The sequence below is a fragment of the Amphiprion ocellaris genome, chromosome 21, assembly GCF_022539595.1.
Source record: "Amphiprion ocellaris isolate individual 3 ecotype Okinawa chromosome 21, ASM2253959v1, whole genome shotgun sequence".
In the NCBI taxonomy this organism is placed as follows: domain Eukaryota; kingdom Metazoa; phylum Chordata; class Actinopteri; family Pomacentridae; genus Amphiprion; species Amphiprion ocellaris.
The window spans coordinates 24,800,079-24,824,491 of NC_072786.1; the positions used below are offsets into that span (position 1 = coordinate 24,800,079).

General features: G+C 41.4%; 2 protein-coding genes across 5 annotated transcripts in view; both read left to right on the forward strand.

Moving 5' to 3' along the window:
* nap1l1 (nucleosome assembly protein 1-like 1) overlaps nucleotides 1-2,508 on the forward strand; it is a 29,250-nt gene extending 26,742 nt beyond the window's left edge. For all 3 annotated transcript variants that reach the window (XM_023282856.3, XM_023282853.3, XM_023282855.3), the window contains one exon: nucleotides 608-2,508. Coding sequence is in view for 2 of the 3 variants with exons in the window: in XM_023282853.3 (XP_023138621.1) it covers nucleotides 608-646 (39 nt within the window). In the remaining variant the exon portion in view is untranslated. The remainder of the gene's footprint in view (nucleotides 1-607) is intronic.
* Nucleotides 2,509-3,304: 796 nt separating this feature from the next.
* phlda1 (pleckstrin homology-like domain, family A, member 1) lies at nucleotides 3,305-8,182 on the forward strand. 2 transcript variants are annotated; one of them, XR_008600189.1, is made up of 2 exons: nucleotides 3,305-4,555; nucleotides 5,730-8,182. XR_008600189.1 is itself a non-coding variant. In XM_023282857.3 (2 exons), exon 1 carries the CDS (start codon nucleotides 3,320-3,322, stop codon nucleotides 4,049-4,051), a length of 732 nt encoding a protein of 243 aa, XP_023138625.3. In that variant the 5' UTR covers nucleotides 3,305-3,319; the 3' UTR covers nucleotides 4,052-4,090; nucleotides 5,730-8,182. The 2 variants fall into 2 exon arrangements, 1 of the variants encoding a protein (XP_023138625.3); XM_023282857.3 differs by having other exon boundaries at nucleotides 3,305-4,090.
* The last annotated feature ends 16,231 nt before the right edge of the window (nucleotides 8,183-24,413 follow it).

Below are 24,413 nucleotides of genomic sequence, written 5' to 3' on the forward strand. Positions count from 1 at the left end.
TGTACCCCTATGGAGATATTCCATGAACCCTTTGATGGCTCAGGAGATACCCATTTTCCATTGGATTTGGGTCACTTTTGTCCCATGTTGTGCATCAAAGGGTTAAAAATCAGCCATTTCCAGCTAGAATAATCATTTACCACATTAACAATGTCTAGACTGGATTTCTGATTCATTTAATGTTATCTTCATTGAAAAAAACTGCTTTTCTTTCAAAAACAAAGACATTCTAAGTGACCCCAAACTTTTGAAGGGTAGTGGTTATTTTACTATTCAACCAAACCCTTCCACCCACAGTATCTTCCTTAGCTTTGTCGTCATGGTCCCCTACACTTTTGCAATCATTGCATTTCCAAAGATGCTCCAACAAGCCATAGCTGTCACAGCGTGTCCAATCTGAATGTGTCCCAGTCACCACGTCCATATCTGTCAATTCTGTCTTGTGTTCAAAATAGTTGAGATGAAAGAACCCGTTATTTCAAGTCCGTAGCCGCTTGTTGAATGTGTTGGGTCTTGGAGTGGCTTGGTTGTCTGTAGATGAGATTTTTGGCGTGACTGTACGAGTGATTTCTGTCTTAACGGCCCACCGTCCTGTGATTTCTTGCAGAAGGATGCAGCCCCCCCAGCTGAGTGCAAGCAGCAGTGAAGCCTGGCCTGGCTGCCTTGAGGATCAACTGCACTGTAACAGCTTCTCAAATTAAAAGAAGAAAAAAAATGGGAAAAAAAATCTAACAAAAAAGAAAAAAAAAACGATTAAAAAAAAAAAAAAAATAGTTACTTACCGCCTTATAATGTTTTGTATTTTTCTTGGTAGAGAATTTGAAGAAAAAAGGTTTCAAGATTTTTGTTACAAAAACTCATGGTAATATACTGAGAGCTGTGTGGCTCAATATACATAGTATTTTACTAGACCTGTTTTTCCTTCTCTTCCTCCTTCTCTGTACAATAGATAGACTACAGGAAATATCTCCCTCAACAGCATGAACTTGTTTCTTCACTGCTACAATAGTTTGGGTTCTTGTGAAGTCTTTTGTTGTATTTGCTCTTAGACAACAGCTGTGGTTTAGACTGCATCGCGGCGACATCAATTTATATACCCCCCCCTTTCCCTCTCCTTCCTCTTCCTCCTACCAGAGTTCCAGGTTGGTCAGCTCTGTTTGTCCCAGGTGACTTTTTTTTTTTTTTTAAATTGAATTCTTAGCGGGGCCTTTAGCACTTGAAAAGCACTGTAGCATTTCCAGCTCTAGAGACAGAGGACAGATGGGTGACCTGCAGCTGGGTGTCCTTCCAGTTTATCTAATCTCGCTGAGGGTGGGAGTTTTTGGCCGCTTGTGCTCGACTGCTTTCCACTCTCAATACATTCCAGTACGTAGACCGGCTGGCACCATCGGGGAACCTCTCTCAACCGGTCCGTCATCCTCCAGCCGGACGGACTATTAGACCTGATCAGAAGTGAAGTCTGCGTGGACTTCCTCGCTCCCAGGGCTTGGCACAGCCCGGTCGAGTCTCTTGAACATTCCAGAGAATTCTTTAGATGATGATGAGGAGGAGGAGGAGGAGGTGAGGCAGTTTGGCAGGATGGCCAGTTCGGAGACACCCAGCCCCAATGAACTTGTGCTTCAGGCTCCTCGTAGGCTCGCAGTGGCGTGGCTGTCGTCTTTTCTGTAGCACTTTGTACTAGTGTGTGGTGTACCAGTGGCGTCCTGTCATCGGTTAGCTGAGTATTCCTTGTGAGCAGCTCCCCCCCCTGTCTGAAGGGCCACGGGAGGCGCTGCTGTAAACCCGCTCTGTGGAGAGTTCAACTCGTGCTATCTGGTGTTCGAGCGTATTACTTTTCCAACCGGTGGAGGCACACTTTGCCCTTTCAGAGAGGCTTTGTAGAAACAGTGCTGAGCAGGTGTAGCACAGTGGATGACAAGGAAAAGTGTCCGTCTACGTGTCAGGTTCACGAACAAACAACCCCTTCCTCTTCGGTATATGACCTCCACCTCTTGGGTCGCCAATCCATGTCTAGTCAGGTGACTCACACGGACCTCAGCCCAGCCCCTGAGGTCTCTGTTCATTTTTATCACTGTGAAAGAAAACGGGGGAAGTGTGATAAGGCCATGACGTTGGCCAATGACCCACCGCACTCCCCACCCCAGCCCTCCTTCCTTTTGTTACCCAGAAGGCCACAGAAAAGCATGTCAGAGCAATACTTAAAGTCAGGAGGGGGACCAAGACGAAACCGTAGCCTGCCTCCCTCTCAGTCCATTCTTAATGCCTTTTTAAGTTGTGAAAACAGCCAAGTGTTGGTTGTGTCGGGCAGCACTATGTCCACTGTGGAGAGCCAGGGTACTTCTCATTCTGCAGGGAGTATTCAGATCATGTTCATTGGGAAAGAACGTGACAGGGTTTCTGTAGGGTCCTTCTGAGCAGCTGTTGTCAAGGCAAAATGCTATGCTACAAAAATACTAATGTACTCAATAACTGTACGTGTATGTTCATGAATAAATTGGTTAAACATGACTGTGACGGTTGACTTGTTTTGTTTCCATCAAGTTTGGGTCTTTGACATTGTGTTCAAAGATTTCTCTGCCAGTCACACCTACTAAAGTGCTGAATATTTCTGTGAACACAGGATCTTAAAGCCACTACAAGCTGACCACTGAAAGTACTGAGCGGTACTTTAGACAATAACTTCTCAGTCAGCAGAGGGTGCTGTTGTGTAACATTTGAAACTCTGACATTCTTGACATTCAGTGGGGAATATGGTTTGTACTGGCAACTGGACATGACCACATTAAACACCACACAACCACCATGAGGGCCGTTAGATGAAGAGGGGAGAGGGATGGAATAGCGATACAAATTAAAAATAGAAATGCTTCTAAGCACTTAAATCGCAAACGGTCGATAGAAAACATTAAACCTGCTCACAAATGTTTCATGTGGACGACTAGAAGAAAGTTCTCTCGTTTTCCCCAAACTGTCACAAATCTTGATTGTCAAACTTTTAAATTGGAATGAACCACATCAATAACAACAGTCAAACGAAGTACATATTACTCAGTTAAAATTCGACTTTAGAGGCTATAAATATCCTATATGATGCTAGAAAAGAGACTAACGCCCCAAAATGCATTCAGAAAGTGTATATGAATATTGTAAACTATTAGCAGTACAAATGAGAGCAGCTTCTCTGCTGCTTTGGGTGCTGGGGATTAAAGTCTCCTAATGATGTTAATGTACTTTAAAACGCTAAACTCCACATAATGAAGCTGCTGTCAGAGTTCCAAACTGCTTATTATCATTAGCTGTCATTGTCTCAGGAGGCTGGATGCCACTGAGGGGGGCGGTGCACCTCCAGAACCCTCCCGCCTTCAAACCCCCCTCACACACCGGCCACAAACCAGACAGTGAGACAGGCAGCCAGCCTCCTCACTACAACCAGCAGCTCCGCTCCCCTCACCGCACCGCACCGCACCGCACCGCACCGCACCGCAGCCTCTCAAGCATCCCATGCCTTCACCTGCTCCGGGATAAACAGCCGTCCAGCCGCCCGTCCAGTCAGCCCAGCAGCCAGGAAGGTGGAAGTCTGCAGGTGAAGATGCTGGAAAACGGGAGGAAGGTGTTCAAGGAGGGTCTGCTGGAGAAGCGGAGCGACGGGCTGCTGCAGCTCTGGAAGAAGAAGCACTGCGTCCTGACCGAGGACGGCGTGCTGCTGCTGCCGCCCAAGCAGCACGACCACCCGCAGCACCACCAGCAGCACCACGGCGGCGCGGACACGGGCAAAGTCAAGGAGCTGCACTTCGCCAACATGAAGACGGTGGACTGCGTGGAGCGGAAGGGCAAGTACGTCTACTTCACGGTGGTCATGACGGAGGGCAAGGAGATCGACTTCAGGTGTCCGCAGGACGAGGGCTGGAACGCGGAGATCACCTTGCAGATGGTCCAGTACAAGAACCGGCAGGCGATCCTGGCCGTCAAGTCCACCCGGCAAAAGCAGCAGCTGCTCGTGGTGCAGATGCCCGGCCAGAAGACCGTCCGCAGCTCTCCGAACGTAGCGTGACCTGCGGCGAGTCCCGCGGACACTGGTTCGCCATTAGCGGTAAGACGGCTAAAGAGAAAGACAGGGGCTCCCCAGGTCCGGGGACCACCTGGGGATCCCCTTACGAATTAAGGACCTGTTGTTTTTTTTTTTTTTTTTTTTTTTTGCTTTTTTGTATTATTTTCTGGATATTTGTGCCATGTGTGAGGACGTCTGTTGCCATCGTAGCTTACAGTCCTCCTTCCCTGCTCAAACACTGAACCAGTGTTCTTCCAGGACACAGAGTCGTACAAAATGTGGATTTATTTTGGCGTAAAGAAAAGTTTGAGAGCTTCTGCTGTAGGCCATATACGTTCCCCTCTTTGGAGGTGAAACCCTCAGCAGGAAAATGTGCTGGATATACATTCCCCGGCAGGTGTGATATTTCATACAAGGAGGTCTTCTCCATACCCAAAACATTACGCACAGATAAAAGTAGAATGGAATTACGCACGACGCGAAATTACTTACATTTATGCTGATAAGGTGCGTATTTGATTTGTCATTTTTCAAATTGGAGTTAAAAGTTGCATGAGCGTTGAACCCGAGTAAAGATTCTGACATGAAAGTTTAACTTAAAAAAAAAAACAAAAAACAAGTGATGTGTATATCCCAAGCCTAACCATATCCAAATCGAGCGTAAAGACGCACGGATTATGCGTAAATATCAAAGTCGGTCAGGTGAATCCCCCATGTGTGTGCGCATGAGCTGACTTCCAAATGTGCACTCTAACCTGAAGTGTAGCACAGCCTCAGTTATAAAAGCCTCACCAGAATCAGAGTGTGCAGCTTTGACAGTCCATCCAAACACCGAGTAAAGTTGTGCTTAGTGAAATAAGCTGCTGTGGTGTTTGGCTGAACAACAGATTTCTGTGGCACATTTGCTGTCAAACTGAGGTTTTAACCCAGCATGACATGAACCAAACAAAGAAGTCATATTTCATTTATTTAGTCATGGTAATAAATAGTAGGCATGAGTCACCCGACATGGCAGAAATAAGGGGCATGAAGTGCCAGTGCTGTCATAGGCTTCCGTGTGACCCCCACCATTTAAACAATAAGAATATTTACTGTTACTTTAAGAACCACTCTTTCTTTCCAGTTCAACACAAATCTTTTGCCTAAACCTCAGTCTAATTAATGACTTTAGGCATTGGGACAGTTCAACTAATCTACATTGATAAATATTAGAAAGGTATTTGCCCTTCAGATCAGGGTTCACGTTATTGTGTGCTATTAAGAACACTGAGATCAATATTTTAGTGAGAATTTGGTAATTTTATCACCTTTGCACTGATTCCAGTGACTAAATAAAAATACAAAGAATTCAGTATTTCCCCACCAGAGTTTCTTAGTCTTTGTAGAGACTTTATTTTTGGTGTTCAACCGGAATGTTCTCTCTTGACCCCTGTATTTCTGAAATCCTGGCTACAGCCCTGCAGCACTAATCCTTCCTCCTTTTTCTTAAAGAAAATTAAATGCAGCCTCACTGTAGTGTTCCATTTTTCAGAGTGATTTGAGGTCCATGGCTATATCCAGACTGTTAAAATGAGCAGCCTCAGGTCCCGTTCTGTCCATGTTCCACGTGACTTTAGATTTCCTCTGCCTCCTGTGTCAGCCTCAGTCAGTCTGCAGTCTGTCTCATTGATTGCATCTGCAGGTTAATTGGACACTGAGCTGGAGGATGGATATGAACCCGGGCTGCATCTCCCCCTGCTGCTTCCCCACCGAGCTCCATTCTCCAGGAGGACCCCTCTTCCATGTAATGGTTTCCACAGACCAGCGCCCCGACCCTTTTCAATACAGAGACTTCTTTCACAAAAGACTGATGGACAAAAAGCATGTGAGAAAACAACTGTCTTCTACCATGCGATGGGTTTATCCCTTATTTATTAGATGTGTATATATATTTTCTATAAAAAAACATTATGTTGTTGATGAATGTTTGGTTGTTGCTAGAGTGGAACAGGAGGTCTGAGGTTCGTCGCCTGCTAGTCCATTGGGGATGAGATCACATATAGCTATCTTAGAGTGATTGAGATAGGTTAGTAGGTAAAATGTGTCATTTCCCATGATTTCATTTTTCAACTGAACCAAAGACTCATTTCATTACATTGCTCTCTCCTGTGCAGTGTTACACCTCTCAGTACTAAATCTGTAGATACTGTATATGATGAGATACCTGCTCCCCATATACACACTTTGTTTTAAGTGCTTGATTTGTTAAAAGCTACAGTATATCTTAGTATTTACATTGTGTTCATCAACCATGTTCCATCGTGTTATTTGACTGCATACTAAGGTTATCTCTTGCTTTCTTGTGAGTCTTAAATCTGAGGAGTATACTAACTTAGTACCCTCAGTTTGTTTTCAGTGGTTACAGAAAAGAGCTTAGTCATACTAAGAAGACCATGTGCACACTGGAGTCTTTTTTTTGGTCATACTTCAGAGGCTGAGCTGCTTTAAAGGCAGTTTGACTGGTTGCAGTAAAACTTTCCGAGCAAAGTAACATTAGTCTGAAACCTAGAATAAAAACTCAAAGGAAACCTAAAAATAAAGTGGAAATTCAGACATATTTTCTTGAGAAAACTGCTTTAGCTCAAGATAAAAAGCTGCTAGCTGACTAGCTGTGATGCACCATTTGTAGTTTCCTCAGACTTTCTAAACTGAGTGCCATAATGTGGGCTTTGAATGTTTCTGTCCCATTAGCAACTAAGCTAGCTAGCTTGCTCAAAGACAGTTAGCGAACTACCAAGTCAGCTGCTACAGAGTGCTACTGAGACAAATACTAGCATGTGTTTGGCTAGCTAGCCAGCAATTAGCCAGCTAGCTAAAAGTGGTCACAACTAACCGCCAGAGACGTCGATGTATTATGTCTGTCAAAATAATAAGGAGCGATGTTTTGGGTTTTTTTCTAGTGATTGGACATATGGGCAAAAGTACTTTTTGCCCTTTGGGTGTTACATCACCTGCAAGTCCAGCAGTGGCCACATTGACCAAAACTGCTATTAGCTCTTCTCTGGAAAATGATTTTCTAAGCTGTAAAGAATTGCCTTTTGTACTAGTTTGTAATTTTAGATAATTACAAGCTAGATAAGAACGTTTTGAATGTTTTTGGTGGTTAGCTAGCTTCAGGCTTTTTTGGATTTTGAGTTGACCAGTTCAAGCTATGCTAAGCTAAAAAAGACTGCTTGGCTACATCCATTGATGTTAACTGCAACCAATCAGAATATTGCTGCCTTCAAGTGGAATTCATGAGCTAGTGATTACAACGTAACATGGAGGCTACTGTCAGTTTTTAGCAGCCACTAAGGCAAACATTTTGCAAATTAATGTGCGGGCAACACAATGTAGGAAATGCAAAGGCTAAATAAAAAGTTGAGGCACTTGGGAATATCAACATTTTCCTCAAACATTGTGAAAGTGTGAAGTAAAACTCTATACAATTAAAGTTACTACTAAATTTTCCATTCACCAAAAAATTGACTTCTGTAGCCTCCACTATTTCTGAAAACACGCCACAACTCTTGAACTTGGACTTTTCTGAAAATTTCTACCTACACGGTTGTGAAGGCACCATATTTCTGTCTCTGTAGCAGCTCTGCCTCTGAGAACTGTTCACAAACCTCTATCAATCATTTGTACTGCGCATTGAAGGCATGAAATACTTTCCACGAGGAAGCAAACAGACTAAATAATCTTTCTGAAGGTGGTGGTACACAGAACAACACTTAGAGGAAAGTGTCAGGTGGCAGGCTCAGAAATCCCCCCCGTTGTTTTTTTTTTTAATGATGGAGGGATGTCTTGCTGTCAAGAAACCTCTCCCTGTGGCTCATGTTGTTTCCTGTTTGCTGGGAGTGTTTCCACAGCTTTCCACTCTTGCCAACCTGACACATGCCTCGGTGCTGCTGTCATCTCCCACACAGGGTCGGAGCTGTGCCCTTTATCTAATGCGACCGGTGTGATGCTTCTCTGACATGCCTTCCCGTTGCCATCATTTCACACACAGTTATAGCTGTGCCCTTTGTAGCCACTGTCCAATTTCTTATTTCAACGTGAGATCTATTTTCATACCTCGAAAAGATACATTCCATTAAAAAACAAACAAAATGAGCACAGTGTGTGGTGTGTTTCTTCAGCAGATTAATGCCTGGGCCCCTGAAGGGTCAGCGGGGTCATTTGAATGACCTGTTTAACTAGCTGCTGCCCTGTCGGGTCTCCAGCCTTTCGTGCTTTACAACCGCTGAACCTCTCACCCCGTGTTTCCTGGTCTAAAAGTAGAAGCCACGGAGAGAATTGGGTTTCACTGCCAGTTGTTGCCGCTCAGATAATCTGCCAGCATGTAATGTCAAAAGCACACGTGGCTCCGGCTACTCTCCTGACTACAGCTGGGCTAATTCAATTAAACACGGTGCGCATGAAGGCATCCTTTCTGACACATGAAGGATTCGCTGCTGCAGCAAAAGAACACCGCTGAATATTCAGATCTGGATTTTAGACTCACCTGCTGGCCTTGTCCTTGAATTCTTGTTTTCTGTACTTCAGGGAAATAGTCAGGGTCCAGACTGGAAATACATACGCTACTGTTCAAAAGTTTGGGGTCACCTAGGCAATTTCATGTTTTCCATGAAAACACACACTTTTATTCATGTGCTAACATAACTGCACAAGGGTTTTCTAATCATCAATGAGCCTTTCAACACCATTAGCTAACACAATGTAGCATTAGAACACAGGAGTGATGGTTAAAAATCAGCTGTTTCCAGCTAGAATAGTCATTTACCACATTTACAATGTCTAGACTGGATTTCTGATTCATTTAATGTTATCTTCATTGAAAAAAATGGCTTTTCTTTCAAAAATAAGGACATTTCTAAGTGACAGCAAACTCTTCAACGGTAGAGTATTACTGAGCAGATTCACAGGTGGTAAAGAGATCATTTTTAAAATGGATTCCAAGTTTTTGGTAACACAGTCTTGTGATTTACTTATGTAGGCATCACTGTCATGTTAAAGTACATGAGGACTCATATACTGTATAATAAGTTATTTTTTTTAAATTAAACCCTCAGTTGATGGAAAATCTGGAACAGTTGTTAAAGTTCGTCTTTTATAATTGTTAATAAAGCTCCTTAGATCATTGTAATTTAAAATACATCAGACAAGTACACTTAAGATTCTTAAGCCAAAAGTGTCCTTGTTCTGCTCAGAACAGCCGCCTAATTGAGACATTACATCATGTCTATCTATTCTTTAGTTGTAAAGTTCTGAGTCAGTCTTTCGTTGTTCAGCCGTTTGTTTCCAGAGTTCTTTAAAGTAGGTTTCATCCCTACAATGTTTAAGATTCTGTACAGGAACTTCAACTAAACCCACAGATAAAACCAAAGTCACGCACACTGTAACTAATCAACACAGGTACAAACAAATTCTTTATTTACATTAAAAAACAGATGCATTTTATACTGTCTGCACACTTTTTAGTGACAATAATACAAGTGAAGTCCTATAAAATCAGTGCAACATTTTCTGTTTTGGTTAGAATCCCTTGACTGCATATGAGGGGTGGTTCTGTAGTTAAAATAAATCTGTATGGGAACAATTGCTGCAGAGAAATGTTCTGCAGAAAAACAGTAGTTACTGGGTCAGCATATAATTGAGGGACTTTTGAAGTCAATGGCATATCTTGTGCATACATTTTTCTTAAAAAATAAAAAAACTAATAGTTTTTATGTTCATTATGATCATCTTTACAAATTCCATAGTTATTTATTATGGAAACTATCATTTATTGATTACAAAAATGACTGTATATCACTAAAATGTCAACTAAATAACTGTCTGAATTTAATAACAACCATCTTCTAATTAGCTAAACAATAATAAAATGAGCCGATTCAAAAATGGTTTTGATTGTGTTCTTTTTATTAAGTTGAGATAATCATGACAGATATTTCTTTTCTGGCAATATATCAAATTCTATATGGAAAACAACAAATTGTATCTATGTCTGAGAAATCACTTTCAACTAAGTTCCCCATTACAAAAACACCTCGGAAGGAAGTGTGTTAATTCCAGATCACATGACCTGCTCCCCATGATGTCATTTCCTCCTGAAGAAAAGATTCCAAGGCTTTTTGAGTTATTTAATATAAAGTAGTGCGTGAGTCAAATGTGAATTTATGGCATGTCAGGAGGTTTACTACAATATCTTTATAAATAACTTTCAATTTCAATTTTACTCAATTGTATATATAATATTTAGAAGAATCTTTCTGTAAAAGTGCCACGTGGTGTTTGGTTATAGGCGACCATGTTGACTTTAGGTCTGAAAACAGCAGAAATGTCAACTATGATACAAAAAATCTCGCAATTATGCACTATATTGCCAAAAGTATTGGCTCACCCATCCAAATAATCAGAATCAGGTGTTCCAATCACTTCCATGGCCACATGTGTATAAAATCAAGCACCTAGGCTGCAGACTGCTTTTACAAACATTTGTGAAAGAATGGGTCGCTCTCAGGAGCTCAGTGAATTCCAGCGTGGAACTGTGATAGGATGCCACCTGTGCAACAAATCCAGTCGTGACATTTCCTTGCTCCTAAATATTCCACAGTCAACTGTCAGCTGTATTATAAGAAAGTGGAAGTGTGTGGGAACGACAGCAACTCAGCCACCAAGTGGTAGGCCACGTAAACTGATGGAGCGGGGTCAGTGGATGCTGAGGAGCATAGTGCCAAGAGGTCACCAACTTTCTGCAGAGTCAATCGCTACAGACCTTCAAACTTCATGTGGCCTTCAGATTAGCTCAAGAACAGTTCTTCAGCAGAGAGCTTCATGGAATGGGTTTCCATGGCTGAGCAGCTGCATCCAAGCCATACATCACCAAGTGCAATGCAAAGTGAGGGATGCAGTGGTGTAAAGCAGCCACCACTGGACTCTAGAGCAGTGGAGACACCTTCTCTGGAGTGACCAATCACACTTCTCCATCTGGCAATCTGATGGACCAGTCTGGGTTTGGTGGTTGTCAGGAGAACGATACTTGTCGGACTGCATTGTGCCAAGTGTAAAGTTTGGTGGAGGGGGGATTATGGTGTGGGCTTGTTTTTCAGGAGCTGGGCTTGGCCCCTTAGTTCCAGTGAAAGGAACTCTGAATGCTTCAGCATACCAAGACATTTTGGACAATTCCATGCTCCCAACTTTGTGGGAACAGTTTGGAGCTGGTCCTTCCTCTTCCAACATGACTGTGCACCAGTGCACAAAGCAAGGTCCATAAAGACATGGATGACAGAGTCTGGTGTGGATGAACTTGACTGGCCTGCACAGAGTCCTGACCTCAACCCCATAGAACACCTTTGGGATGAATTAGAGCAGAGACTGAGAGCCAGACCTTCTGGTCCAACATCAGTGTGTGACCTCACAAATGTGCTTCTGGAAGAATGGTCAAAAATTCCCATAAACACACTCCTAAACCTTGTGGACAGCCTTCCCAGAAGAGCTGAAGCTGTTCTAGCTGCAAAGGGTGGACCGACGTCATATTGAACCCTATGGATTAGGAATGGGATGTCACTTATGTTCATATGCGAGTCAAGGCAGGTGAGCGAATACTTTTGGCAATATAGTGTATATTGACACTACTATGAATTCTTTGGTATCCCTCGAGTAGGCTTCACTATTGCTGTGTGGGCCTCAGTCTGTGGAGGCTGTGCCTCTGGTTCTAATCTAAAATGAAAATTAAAACAGTTTCAAGTCTATGACTGCATGACATAAATATTAAAACAGTAACTTTTGCTGAAGAATTGCATCAGTGTTTTCAGTTAACAGTTGCATAGTTTGAGAAACTATAACTTGACAACAGTAGCACATAGAGAGGAGTCTTGTAAAATTAACATTTGCAGCAGTGTTTGTTTCAAGTTTGCTAACAGTAGTCACCATAAGCTACTGTTCACAGTAAACCAAGTGAGTATGTAGCAGCAAAACTACAGTGAAACAGGTTTGGGCTACTTTTTTTCTTTCACAAGTTACACAGTGTCCATTAAATAACAGATTTTTTAAGAGTCTTGTTGTAAATTATGCATTATAGTAGCTTTTTATGAAGAGAAGAAGCAGAAATCACTGCCAATCCATTAGTTTAAGGGCTGATAGAGTCCTAATAATGATATAATTGCTGTCTACTACGTTTGCTGAAATGAATCATGTCATTTGGCAGGACTTGAAGGCAAAATAGATAATGTCAGCTGCTACGCTTCCAGTTAATTATTTTTAATTGAGCTCTAAGCTGATGTCAACTGTGAAATGTATGCATTTGCTGCAGGGAAGAACTAGATTCAACATATATGAAGAATAAGCACAGAAAAACATGTATCTGGAAAACAACAGCTTCTTTCAAATTCAAAAACAACTACTAGCAAATTTAAGAGCCTTATTTCTACTTTCTGTATAATTCATACACAGAACTAACGGGATGCTTCTGCTATATTAAGCGTTCTCTTCAGCCTAACAAAGAAAGGCTTGATTTCTGTGTTCAGTCTGTCCTGCCACGCTGAGGAAGGATCAACAAGGAGGTGATTAAGTTACAGTCTTTCCTGTTGTTGACATCCCTTCAACATGGCGCCCACCCCCCCACTTTGAACCAGCCGCGGCAGCTGCTCTCCAAACATTACTTAAGAAGGCTCTGCAGTCCTGTCTTGGCATGTCGGATGACCGCCAACTTATTCCTCGCCATTGCCGGCTCTCTTTGATCTGCAGGAGGATGTGGGGGCTCGTGACGGCAGGTGCATGCGACTGCGATGGATTTAGGACGAGCATCTATTCCAGAGCTGTGGGGTCTCTTTGGGATACTCACCACCTTTGTTTCATCATGAAACCTGATCCCACTTAGACCTGTTGACCTCCGGCATGAACCAACATGTTGGGGTCGTACTGAAATTACAAGTTGCTGTTAAAACTTTAGGACTCTGAGGTCTAATAAATGCAACTTAAACAGGAAGAAGCTTTTGGCTGCAGACTGATACACACTTGGTGCTGCGGTGAGTATTTCCAACAGACGCACACATGTAAATGTCTGTGATACCGAGTTAAAATACACCACAATGTTTATGGTAATGAAGGAAAATGTCAGCCAGAGCAGCACCGTGGCTCACTGGTGTGTATTTAATAGCTTTTGAACAACAGCTGAGCTCTATGGCACAGTGGAATAAGATATATAAGTCACTGGTTTTGAGCCTTTTTATGGGATTTAGTGAATAAAATATAGAATATTACTTGACTTTAGCTGCCAGTATGCTTCATCAGAAGTGCTTGTCACACATGGCTGAACAGGTTTGGAAAGTGCTGGGGCCAGCAGAACCTCACAGTCTATTTCTGAGGGGAAAAATACGTCAATTTTAGGTGACAAAATGTGAGAATAGATGCTGTAGCACAAAAAAGAAGAACTAAATCCCTCGCATTTTTTGAAACTGACGCTACTTAAAGCTGATCTTTCGGACTGGTTGTCTGTATACTCCATAGTGAGCAGCCTTTCACAATGGACAATTTATATTTACGGTGTTACACAAGCAACGAATACAATAACCACGGTAGCACAGTGAGGAAAGCATCATTTTACTGCTGAATTACAACCAAAGAAGGAAGACAACAAGACAAATTACAAGTCCTAAGCCAATAAATGCTTTTGAAAATCGGAAAAAAGTTTCAGCAGGAGTCTCTAAACAGTCTCTGAGCCAGTGAACCTGAGATATTTCAGTAAACTGTTCCACAGACATAAGGCCGTCATCATAAAGACACGGTTGCCCCTGGTAACAAGGTTTGTTAAGGAACAACCAGCAATACTGCTATTGAGGACCTCTGGTTATGAGCAGGCATGCTCTGTAGGAGGTCAATAGGTCACTAATATATGATAGAGCCAGACAGTGAATGACTTTGTATGTTAACAGTTAAAGTTTAAAGCCAACTCTTAAAATCACTTGCGGCCAGTGGAGGGCAGCTGCAGTATCTGTGATGAAGTCGTGTTGACAGACAAGTCTCCGAGACCGTGTCCTTCTCCTCTTTACATACAAACATGTACTCCTCACTCACTGATTTCTCTGCTTCCCTCTGGCATGTTGTCACTGTCATAAACTATCTTACATTTCCTTGGTCCAACATGTCTAGTGTTGAATCCTTCAAACATTCCCTCCAGAACTGGACTCCAGTGTGTTCTAACGGATAACAGCTCCAAAGATTCGCCCTGGATCCCTTAAACAGACCATTTGTATGTATGGCACAGGGCTGCCTGTCAAACCGTGCATGGAAGTTGTCAGGCCTTGTTGATTTTATGGTGCTGCGTTCTGTGTGTCTATAAATCCCAGGATACTCCCAGTAATCAATAACCTTCCCTGGATCCATTGTATCTGATTGGACTGAATGACATTATGAGCTCTGCAGTACAAGGGAGCCTTGGGCACTTATTGATCCATAAACTGCATATCATTTGATATAGCTGATACGCTTGTTGGAAAGGTAACTGCTATTAATGGTGATATTTGTTGTCTGTCAGATTTCTTCTGGAGGTTGCTACATAATCGCTGCATTGGTTAACATGTTGCTGGATGTCAGCAACCCAGTGGTATTACTTGGCCAAGAAATGCGATGGAGTTATGTGATGATCAATGTTGGTTTGTATGTCTGTCTGTTAGCAACATTACTCAAAAATGGATTAACAGATTTAGATGAAGTTTTCAGGGAAGGTCAGAAATGACACAAGGACCAAGTGATTAGATTTTGGCAGTGATGCAGCTGATAGTCTGGATCCACAAATTATTTTAAAAATTTCTGTATCATTGATAACGGCATGGCTTCACTGTAACTATGACAACACTACATCAGCTGCCTGCTAACGATCACATGATTGCGATCCTACTACAAATCGACTACTGAGGGCTTATCAGGACTTATCCGTCGGAAATCATACAAGGAATGAGCAGCCTTGGTGGAACACTGTGCTCTCTGAGTGCTCTTCTAGTTACTATAAAGTGCTAGCATCAGAGCTAGCACTTCCAAAGCAGGTGTTTCAAAAGCTGTGAAGAACAAATGTCTTGTAGCTTGGTGGATAAGGACATGTGCAGCAAAGGATGATATGGAGGGACTTGTGTGACTTATGGAACACACCTTGGAGAGTCCAGTACAGCAGCACTGGAGATACTGAGGTGTATCAGCACCTAAAGGAGGTTAAACTGATTTTGTTGTTTTGGTGAAACAGTTTGGACTATTTTAATTCCGAACAGGCCACAGCTACTGTCACTACCAGCTTTGAAAAAAGACGTGCATGTGATGAACATGAATCTAAGACAGTAAGCTTTGGTTTACTGTTCACCATCTCCTGAGGAAATATCTCCTAAATGCTCCATTATGTTCATCAGCTAGTTGCTATTAACTTCGTCTGTCTCCTTGTGTGCTGGACAGGTACATTAAGTGGGTTTAGCAGAGACGTTTCACTAAAAACAGCTGCCTGCTGCTGGGAATGACTCTATTAGAGTGACTGAACCAAAACAGCAAAGTTGAGGGTAGTTAAACCAAAGCAATGAGCTGAAAGTCACACAATAATCTGTAGAGCTGAGGGGAACTGCAGAGTTGACTGATAATTATCTGTAGGTTTGTCACGAGTGACCCCTTTCACATTATACACAGTCATTTAACCTAAAGTCTTAACATAAAAACCTGAATAAGAGCAGCTTTAACCCCCTGAACTCAAAGCAGTTTCTGGGCTTTTTATTGCTCGTGTCATATTTTTACTCACTGCAGGCTCAGTTTTCACTGCAATATAAAGTCCTGCACCTCTATGGAAACAGCACAGCCATGGATAGAGGAAGAAAGAAAAAGCCATGTTGCATTTGACCAATTATGTTTTATTTTGCTCTCAAGCCATCTAATCTACGTATCAGCTATGGATCAACACTTCCTACAGTTCAAACAAAAGTTTCAGAATTTTTGTCATGTGACTGGTAGGAGTCAGTCCTGGTTTATTGGTTGCACTTGGTTATGGCTATTTCTGGTAATTAAAAAAAATAGACACTTTAAATAAAGCAATTTTGATAAAATATTATGATTTTAACTTTGGGTTTAGTCAGTTTTATTGACTGAATGGCACATCACACATGATTAGTTCAGGGACCATCAGGAAGTGGTACGATAATATGGCTATTCTTTCAGTTTCTGGTTCTGATAAATAGAGTAATTTTGTAGATTACAAAAAAACAAGCCTTTTAAACCTAGTTTTTGGGATTCAGAAGGTTAATGAAGCGATTTCTGAGGGAAATGTAGGTTTTCACTCAAACAGGCATACCCTTCATTATACATAACTTTAAGCCTTAACACAACTCAGACAAGAAATTCACCCTCTATATCCAGGAAATTGGCTATAAAGACCATAACTGCTGTAAAGTGGGACATTTTAACATGGAGCTCTATGGGGATTGACTCTCATTTGGAGCCATCGTCAAGTGGCCATTTGAGGAACTGCAGTTTTGGACACTTTCGCTTTATTTTTCCACCCTGGAGGTTAAAGCTGCTTGGTTAAAGTCCTGCGTTTTATTGTTCAGACAACATATCAGCTTGTGGGAATAATGTTGAAATGAAAATATGTAGTTTTAATGAGATGCGCTGGTTTTGTGAAACAGGTTTTGTGGCGTAACAAAATCATGAATTTGTGAAAACAAGAAGAGTTTATCATAAAAATTGGCATCTCCTAATAACAAGAAAATATGTTTCTGTTGATGAGAATCTGAGTGAAAACTTATTTTTGTCCTGCTGGCAGCAATAAGGGGGCTGTAGACTTCATTCTACACAAAGATTAGACAGAAATATGACTCTGGCAAAGCAAACATTTTGGCCCAATTCCCTGAATAGAATAAAGGGAAGAGCCTGGAACTATCCAGGAATGGAGTTACTACAAAAAAAGTGTGTTCAATTAGAATATAAGCTGCAATGAAAAGCCAGTTGACCACGACACAACGGCATACAATGCATTTCATTTGCTAAGTGGGTGCGGATTTCCTCGGGCTGTTTGTCTGTTTGACTATAAATAACATGCAGCAGGTATCTGTGACACCACTGACATTATATGTATTTTCTCTCCTGCTTCTTGCTTTTTAAAGAATATTTTCCTTCATGCTCAGCAATTATATGAAAACTTGAAGTCAGCAAACCAAGGAACATATAATTATGCATTAATGGCCCAGATATCCTGTCATTCTTATCTTGTTGTTATAGTAAACATGCTCTCCCCTATCAGTATCAATATGCAGAGGGTGTAGCTTGTATATTGTGCTAATGTGCTATTATATGTGGTGTGATGAAGCATAAGCACCTTTCATTAAGCACACAGTACACAGCCGCGTATAAACCACTGACTGTACTCTATGTGCTCAAACATTCAGGCTATAGCACACTGCCCGTCCAAAAAACTAGTCACACACTCTAATATTTTGTTGGACCACCTTTAGCTTTGAGTATGGCACTCATTCGCTGTGGCATCATTTCCATAAGCTTCTGAAAAGCTTCTGTCTTCTTCCAGGATCTTGTATTGATGATGGGAGAGTCGGACCACTGCACCAAAATCTTCTCCAGAACATCCCTAAGATTCTCAGTGGGGCTGAGGTCTGGACTCTGTGGAGGACAATCCATGTGTGAAAATGACGTCTGATGCTCCCTGAACCACTCATTCTCAATGTGAGCCCCATGAATCCTGGGATCACCATCTTGGAACATGCCCGTTCCATCAGGGAAGAAAAACTTCATTGATGGAAAGATCTGGTATTTTTGTATATACACATGTGGACAAAATTGTCGATACCCCTCGGTTAATGAAAGAAACGTGTCACCAAACAGCACAGTGACTACTGTAACCCTATAAATAGGCCGACTGACTGATTACAAGTTTGTAGACACCTGTGATGCTAATTAGAGGACACATCTTGATTGGACATGTCCCTATGATCACATTATTTTCAGTCTTTTCTAGGGGTACCATCATTTTTGTCCAGGCCTGTTTCATGAGTTTATTTTTTTAAATAATTCTGTTGAACCACGGTTCAAAAGCAATGTCTGATTTTCATTGGTTAATTTTCATAGAATTTTTATTTAATATTACTTTTGTCAGATTCAAATTATTTCTGTGACCATTGTGGGTTTTTCTTTCATTAATGGAAGGGTACCAACAATTTTGTCCATGTGTGTACTTAGGTAGTCAGCTGACAGCATTCTTTGGGCACATTGCTGAATCTTTACCCGACCAACTGCAGCAACCCCAGATCATAACTCTAACCCCCACAGGCTGGTAGGCACTAGCCATGATGAGTTCATCACTTCATCCACCTCTCTTCTTACCCTGATGCTCCCATCACTTTGGAACAGGCTAAATCTGGACTCATCAGATCACATGACAGACCACATTTGTTCCTCAAAGATGATGGTTCACCACTATCCTTCAGGTTTTAATAATGCATTGGACGGTTCTTAACCTGATCTTAGTAGTTTCAGAAATCTTAGTTGTTTTCTTTGCTTGATGCAGGCCAGTAATTTAACCCTTCTGAGACAGATTAACATCCTTTCCATGACCACAGGATATGTCTTCCAACATGGTTGTTTAAGAAATAAGAAGCTCCTCACTGCATCAGCTAGGGTTAAATAAGTTGTTGCAGCTTATGCTGCCTTGATGCTGCACAACATGGGTCAAAAGTGACCCATATTCAATGGAAAATGGGCATCTCTTGACCCATGTTGTGCATCAAAGGGTTAATTCCAGGTGGCAAATTTTTTTTTTTGTTTGTTCAGGCAGTATATATTGTGCCAAAATGTTAGCAGGATCCATGAAACTGCACATCATTTGTAATTTTTAATGGTCCTGTAGTTTAAACTAAGCAATCTGATGATCAGAGATGGTCCTCAGTGCTGCTGCTGCTCGATTCCTAGCAACCTTTGCAGGATAGTTCATGGTCACATTTGTTCAGGTTTTATCCCTCTACTTGTTCACTTTATGGTGGTAAACTTTTCAGGGGGTGCCCAGGTGTTGTTAACCGTGGTCTAAAAGCCATAATCATCTTCGGGCTGTTCATTACTTAGATTACAGGAAGTCAGCTGCCGCTCTTATCGAGCTACATCGCCATCACATCTGTAATCACAGCTCACTCAGACAAGCAGGATGTAGCAGCCCCTCAGATCGCTTCGTTATTCAAAGCGCCTGGCAAACAGATAACAGGTACACAAAGAAAGGCCCATTATTCCGGGACATCTGGCATCAGCCCGACTCCACGGGCTTCGTCAGACAGTGAAACAGCTCATCAGCATGGAGAACGGAGAGCAGATTGTTCACACACTCGCTGTTTTGTTTTCTCCCCGTTGTGTAGGCGGAAGATAGATAGGTGTAAGATTACTTTATGGTGCTTTATTCAGGCTGTGCGTTGGCATGAGAGCCAACTTGTGTGTGCTTTTGTGTGTACTCCTGATGGATTGGATGCTAGTGAGTTAGAGTGGAGTTCAAGTCATTTTTTTAATTGTAAGTTTCATTATTCTGCAGGAATGGATTAAGAGGAACACAAAATCAATAATGCCATACTTCAGACCTTCATTGTCACTATTCAGCATTATTAAACCATTATGCTTTATGTGATTAGCCATTAGCCGGCTGTGCAGTGCGGTGTATGCATATAAAAATCCAGGAATACTTAGCCATCTGCTCAGTACGACATAATTTGTGTGTTTTATACTGTGTATGTAAATGACCGAAATGGAAAGAAAAACTGTTAATGATGAGCAAGGCAAGCTGGCTTTTTCAGAAAGTATTTCAGCCTGTCATTTTGCCCATTTCACTTCATGTTTATGTGTGTGGGCGCAGATTGGAGTTTCAGTTATGCAAACATGTCTTGGAGGCAGAGCTGCCCTGGTGTACAAGGTCGTTACTGGCCGTCTCTCTGATTCACAGACACATGCGACTTGCTTTGTTTTTAGCTTATTTCTGTCAGATTCCTATGGGTGTGCATGAGTTACACTCTTATTGGTCGAGTTACATCAGAACTTTTCTTGTTAGGGAATGTTAGTCTGAGGAGAAGGGGAAAGGCAATGGAGGAGGAGGCTAATGCTAACAATGCAAAGTGATTCTCCATAGTCATGTTGAAGCTGTGGGGCTGGTTACACAAAGGCTGATCCAGAAAGTACTTGTACTTTTAAAGTAAATGAGTCTCATGCAAATCGGATAGTTTCATTAAAATAAACTAAATATTTATGTCAGCTATCACTCACATAAGAATGGATGCAAACTCGCGTGGAATTATCACTTAACTCTGCAGGTTCCCTTGAGTCTGTGCACTGTTTTAGTGTCTTTCAACTCATTATTTTGATTTTACAGCTCCCAACTTTATTGTTTTGGACTTGTGTCATCAGACTTTGTTTTACAGATACATTTGATCTAGTTTTAGGACTTTCATTGCTCTTTTTAAAATCTGTATACCCAATAATATGATAAAGAAGAACATAGAATAAATGAAGAAAATAAAAGTTTACAACTAAAACGGCACACATTTCTGGAGAGCTGAGCAATAGGAAATGTTTCCTTGGTGACATGCTGTTTCACAAGATACTGACTATTTTGACGCACTTGAATCAGGATTGTGGCCAACCAAAAGACTTTTTAACTGACAAGTACTTCTAACCTACACTAAATTCTTTGATTACAACTATAAATATATATATATATATATATATATATTTTATATATATATATATTTATTTATATATATATACACACACACATATATATATATATATATTATATATATATATATATTTATTTATATATATATACACACACACATATATATGTGTGTGTATATATATATATACACTCATATATATACACAAATATATATATTTAATATATATATATTTATTATTTAATAAACACCTTAAGTGTTAATTGTTAAGTATATTCTCTTCTTTCTTGAGTCTGTCTGCTCATGCAAAATGAAATGTGATTAATATAGATTAAAAATTAATGGCATTTAATCGTGATGAATCAAAATTAATCCACAGCAACCCTGTGTCGATCATCTTGTTATAAAGCAATGCTCTGCTGGGAAACCTTGAGTCCTGACATTCATGTGGATGTTTGACATGTACCACCCACATAAACATTATAGGTCAAGCAACCCCAACTGTTAAAGAGGCTAAGCCAATGCTTTAAGCCACTGAGAGAATCCAACTGGGAAACCGGGAAATATAAAACTTAACTGACGCGCTTAATTACCGTAACAGATATATGAAAGTCCAACTCAATTTACCTTGCAATGTACACAGTGTCTATTTCTTTTGCCCAGAAATCTCCAAAGTGCATAAAATTGTACATCCACATATTGCTGTTCAGTGGTCAAAAAGTGGTTTGTGCCCTTCTGGTTGGAAAAACCCTGCCTGGACACAAAGGTTCCTACCTTATATAGGTAAAATTGACAATTAACCCATAAAAGAGTGAAACCCACTGACACCAAAATAATTGCCTGCATTTTCTAATCTGCTCCTACACCCACAACAGCAGTCCTTGATGCCAGCTGCCACCTCAGCAGGACAGTGCACCTCGAAACACCACAAAAATGTCAGGTTTTGACTCAGACACTCAGGCGCAGGTCAACAAAGACACAACAAGCGAGCGTAAAGATAGAAAATGCTTCTATTTACAGGCACACGAGAAAAGACGACAACATGATGTATCGAACCACAACAGGAAACAAGAAGTTGCATAAACATCACTGGACTCACTGGAGAAAATATAGTAACCAGACTCAAGTTAACAAATCAGGAATTTAAACAAGAACTAACTCAAACAAGGTAAACCCTTCTAGGAAAGTTAGTGGACATCAAAGGCTCCATGTTACAACTCACGTTGAAACTTTGGCACAAAAGAAGCTAAACAACACTTCTGAAAAGCCTGAAATAACTAAACTGACTGACTCCAACAGGGGGAGAGCAGGGAACTTAGCTGGAGACCGGCTTGAGGAGGGAAGACAGGCAGGAGGACGGTAGATGGAGGTGGTGTGTGGCACGACAGTGGATATACCAGGATAAGCCTGATCTAGGTAGATCCCACCCAGCAACCCACAGAATTCTCTACCACAGGACATCCCAGAGGTCCTGTGTTCATGCCCCACTGGGTCAGAGGAGTTTTAGCAGGTTGTCATAATGTTATACCTGATCAGTGTACATCTACTGTATGGATGGAGGTCTTTACTTGATTAATGTTTGGTACTTAGCAAACTCATTATTTTCAACTTTATTTTCAGCCCTTCGACCTTGCCAGCTGGTTAACATGCCCGCCAAAAGAAACAGTGTGGTTTTTGTGGTCCTTGAACAATATGTTGTTTTTGCTTGAGCAGCCCTGAGCAGTGTTTGTATAATTCAAACTGCAGTTTACTGTGTGAGTGTGTGCATGGAGTCTAGAGTGTCTGTCCATTTGGCTCTCCTACATCTCTCTGCCCTTTGACTGTTTCTTTGCTTGCTGGCTTAAGTCCTGGACCTCCTCCCTCCATTAACACACACACACACACACACACACACACACACACACACACACACACATACACACACAGCACCTGTTGCCAAACCACCCGGCAGAGGCAGCGCTGGTCAGCTGGCTCAGCTCAGCCTCTCTCTGCGATTAGAGAGGGAAGTTGGTGATAAGAGCAGAAATGTCACCTTGGTTTCTGCTGCTGCTGAAAACTCCATAAACCCCCGACTGAGAGCTCACACAGACAGAGGTGTGCCGACTGTATAATGGAGAATATATTTCATAACTAACCTCCCTTTGTGAACACAGCTGGTATGAACTGTGAAATGACCGAACCTGGACTGGGAGATCTTGTGTAATTTAGGCTTATCACAAATCTGTCTCATCGAAGCCATAATTTTGTCTTCAGAAGTCTCCTCTATACCCAGGCTTCTACTGTCAAGATTTGCACCGTTTTTACCTCCCATATTGACACAGAAATTGTTTCTGCACCTATCATACTTTCCATTCTACATGTGCAGTTGACAGTGATAACATGTTTACCTCCATAAACAATGAGGTTTTGATTTCAGACTGCAGTCAGCAAGCATATTTCTTATTTTTGATGGTAATTTCTTTCCATTTTGAATCATTTTTGGGCCTTTTGCCTTCGTTTGGATAGCTGGGAGACAGAGTAAGGGAATGACATGCAGCACAAGGTCTGCTTGGCCGGGATTGGAACTGGGAATCCAGTGCTCAGGGCGTCCATATGGTCTGTGCGCTAATCATTTGGCTATCAGGTCGCCCAGGGACAGTCAATTTTGCTGACAAGTATGGCTGTCTCTTGCAGATTTTATTAGCTTTCACTAGCTTGCACATTAACTTTTTGAGCAGGTTGAGAATTCCCCCTCCAATTGACTTTTTTAAAATGCTTTTAACAGTCTCTCCAGTTGTTGATTTAACCACCATTTTAAAAGCAAATGTTAGTGTATCAAATTTACATATTTGTAAGTTTTTCCATCAAAATAATGTGTTCATGTCTTAGATGCAAGTCTGCACTGATACTTCCTCTAAAATGTGCAGTTAAAAAAATAATAGAGCATTTAACAGCAAAAAGAACCAGATATTTACTCCACCAAGGAACGCGATGGAGTTATGTGACAATTGGCGTACGTTTGCCTGTCCGTCTGTTATTCCATCTGTGTGCAACATTACACATAAATGGACTAACAGATTTGGATGAAATTTTCAGAGAAGGTCAGAAATGACACAAGGACCAACTGATTAGATTTTGGCAGTGATGCGGCTTATAGTCTGGATCCACGTTTTTGTTAAAAATTTCTGGATCATTGCGAGACAACAAGTGAACACTACATCAGCTGCCTGCTGACGATCACATGATTGTGATTCTACAACAAATCCACCGCTACTGATTTATCTGGACTTATCCATCAGAAATGATACAAGGAACAATTGATTAAATTGTGGGGGTGTTTCTGAGTCCCATCAATTCCCGCCGCCTGCTACATATTTAGGTCACACAGTTCGGCATCCGTACATAATGTACACATGTATAACACACACCTGTGCTCAGCACAAGGTCATTTTGTTTGTGGGTACATCTATATTAAATGGACACATTCTATGTTACTGTGATTTCTGATTATCAATAACTAATAAACAAATGCTGCATTTCTAAAAAAAATAAAAAATAAATGCTGCATTTCTGACTATGCCATATGGGGGAATCAACAGTCTTGGCGTAGTAATGTGCTCTGAATGCTCGTCTTGTTCCATTATGAGCTGATTGAGACCAAAAAAGAGCTAAAAGAGAAT

What these genes read in the sequence shown, in the direction of transcription:
- phlda1 (XM_023282857.3), top strand. Translation starts at nt 3,320, where the DNA reads ATGCCACTGAGGGGGGCGGTGCACCTCCAGAACCCTCCCGCCTTCAAA.